The 7,889-nt window shown below is 37.4% G+C and overlaps 1 protein-coding gene across 1 annotated transcript; it reads left to right on the top strand.

The window, feature by feature from the left end:
• The first annotated feature begins 738 nt into the window (after positions 1-738).
• On the top strand, positions 739-7,889 carry LOC108969441. Its single transcript, XM_018934156.1, has 9 exons — positions 739-898; positions 1,004-1,315; positions 1,669-1,983; positions 3,914-4,110; positions 4,198-4,374; positions 4,435-4,581; positions 4,646-4,786; positions 4,857-4,979; positions 7,745-7,889. Exons 2-9 carry the CDS (start codon positions 1,055-1,057, stop codon positions 7,845-7,847), a joined length of 1,464 nt encoding a protein of 487 aa, XP_018789701.1. The 5' UTR covers positions 739-898; positions 1,004-1,054; the 3' UTR covers positions 7,848-7,889.

The raw sequence follows: 7,889 nt of genomic DNA, 5'->3' as shown, positions 1-7,889 counted from the left end.
GTACTGATATAACTTTTGACATTTCCCTCAATGTTTTCTTTGTCATTTTTATAGCTTCGCTCATACCTTTGGCTTTTCGCTGATCATATCGCAATCAAATTAAGTGATATCGCTGACAATTAAGATGGAATTTCGAATGCAGATATCATTGCTTTGAATGTACATACTTATATAATATAATAATATACTAGAATATACATATGTATGAAGGCTATTGAAGCCGGCAATGTTAGCAAATATTAACGACACATCTGTTCATAATTTCTGCATAAACTTTWAACATAGAAATTTCCTTCCTTCCACGGTTCACCACAATGTAACCTAACAACCGCGCCTAAAAGTATGCACCGTGTTAAGTAACAGTAGCAGTCCACCATGTAATTTTGATTAGTATAGCTGTAAAAACTAACAGTTTATTTTGGAAGTATCCAAAATAACGTATAATTATACGTTCTCTGGTATCCACAACCAATTGTTATTACTTTACAGTTACAACAGTTACAGTTACAGCTGAACATCTGTCACTTGCTTAGGATTTCCCCTAACGCAGTGCTGTCAACAGCAGCTGATTCAGCTGTTGCGCGTCATCTGTTTCACGTATGCCTTGTCACTGCCACAGCGAATGTGAAGTGAATGCACTGACCCGATTTTGTAAAACTTCTAGCAACCTTTGAATTTTGTCAATTTTGTCAAATCTTGAGAATTTTTAACATTTCGTATTCAGTTGAAAATTTTTTACGCACGCAGACACATGCAATAAAAATTCGAATTTCAGTTTTTTTCTCTCTCCGAAACGTACCAAAAAAGTTTTCTTCCACCAAAAAGGAAAAAGCGTAACGCGYCGCTAGCAAATAGTATTCGCAGATCGTTAAACACTGCGCTAGTTACAATAATAAAAGTGCGTAAAATTTGCGTTCGTCACCAACATCATATTGCAGCACAAAAGTTGTGACCCACACCATATCAACCCCACCATCACCATCTACCTCTCCTACTTTTTCAGCGGAACTGCAGAGTTTTCTTATAGTATCAGTAAAACTAAGACGATAAAAGCATGGAGAAAATTAATTCGGAAAATGTTGCGGAACTGAAGAAGGCCGTTAAGGATCAGGTGGAGGAGAAACCGAAGCTGGCACAACCGGAAACACCGAAAACCCCATCCTTGCCGGTGAGCAGCTTAATTGGCTTCAACACCGARGACTTTCTGGCGCGTGTCAATATGAATGAGAAGATTAATAACATTTTACGCTCGCCCACCAAGACACYGAACGGTGTGCGCCAACGCTCCGTTTTCACGGCCATAACGCCGTCATCGGTGAGTCAGCATTTTTGCCCTGTTTTTAATTCTCTCTGCTTGTTGTTTTTGATTTATTAGCTCATGACAGTGCGCCGGAAATCAAGTGTATCATTTCACTTGTAAACAGTCGCGCAAAATCATCTGTACGTGCATTAAGAGAAAAAAATTAATTTAAATGTCAACGAAATGTCAGTTGCGTGTCCTCAAGCCAGTTGACAGCGGCTTCCAGCTGATTGTCAATCGAAATTTTTCGAACTTCTGCTCAATGCGCTCTCTTATGTTAATTTGGTTTCTTTTATGTTCAGCAATAAATTTTTTTCTCTTTCAATTCTCTTTAATAAATTATTATTCGTTTTTTTGTCTCTTTGCAGTCGCGTTTCAATGCCAGCGCTGCTCCTTTTGTTTCGCAGCAACAACGTTCATCAGTCACTGCCGCTAACACGGGCACAGCAACTGGTGCCGTTATGACGCCCAAGGAGACATCCACGCCTTCGGCCGCATTGCAGGCTCGTCAAATGCCCATACCGGTGCACATGAGTGCAGCCTCTCCRCATCATTATGGTGGCTACGAGACGCCATTAACCGGACGTAGCRGTGGCATGTCGAGGGGTGTTTTTAATACTCGTTATCCCGTAGCACCACCACCATCGCCGATCTATGGTTTCGAAAATGAAATGTGTCGCATGGTGAGTGAAATCCTTCAAATCTCCATAGTAGAGCTCTGCACGGATTAAAGTTTGTGGAATTTTTTTATTTTATTTTTCTTTTCAAAATCAACCGCCTATACAAATAAACTTTGAAAACCGACGTTAATACATACGTCCAGGAATCCTGAAAAGCCCTTTAGATAAGGCAGGCTGTGCACTTTATGTGTGGACACGACGTTCCTTAGAWTTGGTTCCTTCTAGCAATCGATTGCCAAGATGGGTCAGCAAGTGCTCAGGGGTCTATATCAAAAAAATAAGGAAATATAATTCCAGTCGATAGTTCCAGTCGATAAAATGACTTTAGTCTTCGTTTCTTTCATTGTAAAGTTTTTTCAAGATTGAGGTGAAAACATTTAAGTAGTCATACCTACAGCGAAGTCGCCTAAATCGTCTAGACTTAGCCAAAATTGTCATTAGCAGTCTTAAACAAGAAAAAACGTTAACTTCAGTTGCACCGAAGCTAAATACCCTTCACAGGTGCATTTCTGTTAGTAATTATGTGTTCAGTTTGTATGGAAGCTATATGTTATAGTGGTCCGATATCGGCAGTTCCGACAAATGAGCAGCTTCTTGAAGAGAAAATGACGTTTGCAAAATTTCAAAACGATATCTTAAAAACTGAGGGACTAGTTCGTATATATACAGACAGACGGACAGACAGGCGGACATGGCTAAATCGACTCAGCTGGACATACTTTATAGGCACTCCGACCCTTCCTTCTGTTCGTTACAAACTTCGTGACAAACTTAATATACCCTGTTCAGGGTATAAAAATGTGTGATCGGCTCAAGGGGTTAGATGGGTTTCAGAGATACAAAAAAAAGGTATTTTTACGATTTTTATTTAATACAAGCAATCATATTTTTGAAAACTATAATATGTTGAATCATAGGTATATATTCGAACAATATCTCCTGAAATTTTGATACAAAAATGTTGAAAATTCCGCCGTTGAGACCGCATTACCCTGGGTGTCTCTCAAAAAAGTGCTCTCGCCATGGACAGCATAACTTATTATTGGTTCATATAAAATTAAAAACTAAGCATATTCTGTTAGTACATATCTAAATCTCGTTTTTGAACGTAGGAAATAAAAAAAATAATAAAATTGTCCTTCTTTTCTCGGACTTTGTACAAAAAAATCTCATTATTGGTAAAATTTTCAGCATTTTTTGGTCAGAAAAATTAGTTGTAGTGAAACCAGAAAAAATCCTTCGTTCGATAACTAGATAATATTATTTCAAAAACCACCGACTTCAAAAACRCGTTTAAAGACAGRGCACTTAGCGCAGCTAGCCTTGAGYGCACAAGTTCTCAAGGCTGTATYTCCGAAATTATTACTTAGATCAACTTTAAAATTCAAGACTATATTCTAGAGGTATTGTAGAATTTAATAAARCAAACAAAAAAAAATCGATTTTTGGAAATTTTYAAAYCCACCTAACCTCTCAAGCAGCTTAGTCAAGTTATGAGGATATTTATCATTTTTGTAGGAGTTCTAAGAACYGAACGGATCGGCTATAAGCTCTTCAAGTGATATCCCTGTTAGTAGTGACCTTTTAATCTAAGATAATCTAACCTTGGTCAGATATTTGAGGTAGCCGAGTATTTTTCGCAATACCAATGGAAGGCCTGGGTTCGAACCCTTCTCAATCCAGCCTAGGTAAATTTTCCTTCTAATAACAGTCAGCCCCCCTTGGTAATAAATATCAATATTATTTCACAACAAAAAAAAAAAAAATATCCTGAAATCCTTAGGACACTCCGAGTTGCCTTAAACATTTAACGTTTCTCTATTTATTGGTGTCTTCCTTTGGTACCATGAATATAWTTAATTATATATTCAAGTATAACTGAGTATTGAGATAACTTCCTTTCTCATTTATCTATCATAACTCTTATCCACAGCCTCCTACCATGTCACCCTCTCATCACGCACAACAGTTTCCACAACCCATGCCGCCGCCACCCTACGCAGTCGGCCGTTTGAGCGGCAGTCACCGCGGTGTTGAGTACGAGAATCCGACTCCGCCACCTTGTCCCGGTGCAGGGCCCATTGCCATGACTAATGGCACYATACAACTGCGTCTGCGCGACGGCATACGGTAGGCATATAAATTATTACCATAGCAACTTCAAGGCAAGAAATATATTATAAATAATCTTCATTTYGCTCATTATTCACCCGCCAGCATTGACATGACGCTGGACAAGGCGGTACGCGTACTCAATCAGCGCAGCATGGTGGCCATTGCACTGTCGCGCAATTGCAGCAACTCAGCGCTGATTCATCCAAACGGACGTATATTGCAGAGTGGTTCCAAAGTGGAGATAGTTACCTATGATGGCATGAAAACCAACAACTATGTGTGAGTTAATCAATGATCTAAAATAATTTAAATTCCTAGAAATAATTTTTGTTTCTTCAGCCGCTATGCTAAGATGTGGTACAAAGGCGTCAGCTTCACTAGCGAATCTTGTGCTTTGATCTACCTTGTAGACACGGCTGGCACGCGCACCACCACCGAYACCTTCACCGATCTCACGAAGGACTACACTTTGACTGTGTTTTATGAGTGCGTTGAGAATGCTTGAAAATTGTCAATTCTATTATTTCAGTCGAAACTGTTTTCGTTGTAGTGACTCCCGTCATGGTCCGTCCTATGTGCAGGATGCTAATGAAGTAATACAAAATTCCACATATTCCTGCACAGATGAGGGCACTGAAATCTATGAAATTAATGGTTTCCGTATCACGCAGGCCGCTGATGGACTTGTAAAGTAAGTTAATATACTGGAAATACTTCACACCCTTTTGTTATTTAAAAACTCGTATTTGATCTGCATTTAGACTGACACGTACTCATAATAAATGCTTGATACGCACAAGTCCTGGCAATGGTTCGGCCACTTTAACTACGCCAGGTATTCACTGTACAGCCTCGTTGGGCAAAACTTCACATTTGTTTGTTCGGTAAGTGAGAATGTTTATCTAATTAAGACACTAAATATATTAGACAAAACTACTGGCTAGAAAACAAAGTTCGATTTATAGCGATTCGATYCTTGGTAAGAGAATTCAAAAAAAATCTTATAACTTCTTATATATTTGCATTCTGCTCTTAAATGTTTCACTATTAATCTAAAAGAGGACGGCTATCTATGATAAAAAAAAATTAAAAAAATAGCATAAGATTATGATGTTTAATATGAAGGTGTTTTGAAAGGAAGTTGTACAGGAATATTTACTCCTGGTTAGTAAATCAAAACGACATCACGACCCTGGCAAGGGTTATCGGATTCCCATCGAGACAAACCTAAAATTCTTATATTGAAATCCTCCTATTAATTAGGCTTCAGAAGAACTTTAAACCTCATTCATTTAATGCGTCTCAAATTTTATATTTTTTACCAAATTCCGTATGCTAGATCGTTGCGAATGTTGAAAAATGTTTACGGTGATTCAGTTTTATCAATCAAAAATACTAGTATATGAGCCTTCAAACATGGACGAAAGATCGACCTCTTCAACTTACGAAAATATTAAAAAAAAAGTGCTTGAAAATCATTAAGCAAGTACTAAAGAGATAACAAGAGAGCTCGACATGTCTCACGAGTCCGTTAGAATGATCTTGGTGGATATTTTTGGTATGAAGCGCGTACTTGCTAAACTTGTCCGATATAGCTGAATTTTTTTCAATAAGACTACCGTAAACAGTTTTTTTTTTTTTTTTGTTTTTTGACATGCTTGATCGTGCGAATTTCGATCCCATATTAATAGAAAGCAATATATGTAACTACCGATGAGACATGGATTTATGAGTTAGACATGGAAACAATCATAGGAATGGAGGGGAAAAAATTAGCCGAAACCAATAAACCACGCCAAAGCTCCCTAAAAATCAGCGTAATTCTCATTGGTTGTATCATGAATTTGTTCCGAAAGGACAGGGAGTCAATAATGAGTTTTATTTGGGTGTACTGAGGCGTTTGCGTGTGAACAGGCAAACGGGCGGATTGAGGAAGAACAATTCATGGATTTTACAAGATGATAATGCACGCAACGAGTCACGAGCCACGATTGTGACCGAATTTAAAGCAAAAAACGCAATGAACGCACATCCATTAACCACCATATTCTCATAATTTGATTTCGGGTGATTTTTGTTTTTGTTTTTTTTTTTCCTAAACTGAAATTGCCGCTCCATGGAACTCGCTCTGTTCAATCGGAGAGATAAAACAAAAAGTTTTTGTGAAGAATATTTCGATTACTGGAAGAATCNTTTTTGTTTTTTGACATGCTTGATCGTGCGAATTTCGATGCCATATTAATAGAAAGCAATATAACTACCGATGAGACATGGATTTATGAGTTAGACATGGAAACAATCATAGGAATGGAGGGGAAAAAATTTGCCGAAACCAATAAACCACGCCAAAGCTCCCTAAAAATCAGCGTAATTCTCATTGGTTGTACCATGAATTTGTTCCGAAGGGACAGGGAGTCAATAATGAGTTTTATTTGGGTGTACTGAGTTTGCGTGTGAACATCCAAACGGACGGATTGAGGAAGAACAATTCATAGATTTTACAAGATGATAATGCACGCAACAAGTCACGAGCCACGATTGTGACCGAATTTAAAGCCAAAAACGCAATGAGTAACATCCATTAACCACCATATTTTCCAAATTTGATTTTTGTTTTTGTTTTTTTTCCCTCAAACTGAAATTGCCGCTCCATGGAACTCGCTCTGTTCAATCGGAGAGATAAAACAAAAAGTTTTTGTGAAGAATATTTCGATTACTGGAAGCATAGTTGGCATCAGTTTATTATATCGGGTGGGGATTGCTTTAAAGGCGACAAAATAAATATTGAGATTTCGTAGAACAAATAGTAATCAGACTAAGAGAGAAAGTACAAATGTATGCAAACTAATAAGTCCRAACACTCTTAACTGGTTTCTGCAAGACTTCGAGGATTGTTTATTTCATTCATACATGGTACATATAAAAGCCTCAAGCAGTTCTTTAACTTAAGCGGATCGTATTTAAAGAAAACTTAATGAAATCTGGGAAGGAAAAGGGGTTTGAAAATGTGTATAAAAAGTATTGTTCTTCGCTGAATATAATCTAGATGAAAGAGTAGCGCTTTGGCTACAACATAAATTGATTTTGTATTCTTCACCGATGATTCGAATTCTTGAACATTCAACGTAAATGGGTTGTCGAAACGGTTATTTTTCTCACCACTATCTTTTAGAACTATGAAGTTCTTGTAAGTGAATGCAAACTATACATACCATTTGATCAAATTGGACTCGGACTTGAACTGYGTACGCAAATCAAATAGATAAAAAAAGTCCCTATATTGTTTGACTGCTGATATTTTATTTGTCTGGATATCAGAGAATCTCTTCATCTCATATGGATACAATACATTTTGGTTAATGTTTCGGGTCTTTGCTGTCGTGAAACATGTCAATGCTAAATGCGTCTGTAAGTCGGGCATCTAAATAAAACGTTCATAATTTAGTACATACTGAGCATGATTTAAATAACAAAGCTATATTCTAGGCTATAAAGATCTTCTTTACCTACATTATTGTCTTAGAACCCAAACCCATGTGTTTATTTCTTTTTAGAGCTCAATTAGGTATTTGGAAATACTCCCTGTATTATATTCATTAAATATTACAACAAATAAACTAAAATATATTTTATTTTCTTTTATCTACAGTCGTAATGAAAAACGTATGCACTTCGATGGATCGTGTTTCATCGTACGCAACGCTGGGCATTCGGCCGGCTTCAACGAGAACAACTTACTGATCGTTTATTAAAGCTAAGCATGAAAACGGCAAAAACAGCATTTTTGCCAAAAC

The sequence above is a fragment of the Bactrocera latifrons genome, unplaced genomic scaffold (assembly GCF_001853355.1).
Source record: "Bactrocera latifrons isolate USDA-ARS-PBARC rearing strain unplaced genomic scaffold, ASM185335v1 scaffold_105, whole genome shotgun sequence".
Classification (NCBI taxonomy): domain Eukaryota; kingdom Metazoa; phylum Arthropoda; class Insecta; order Diptera; family Tephritidae; genus Bactrocera; species Bactrocera latifrons.
Note: the sequence above shows the minus strand (reverse complement) of the source record. Positions and strands in the feature narration are given on the sequence as shown.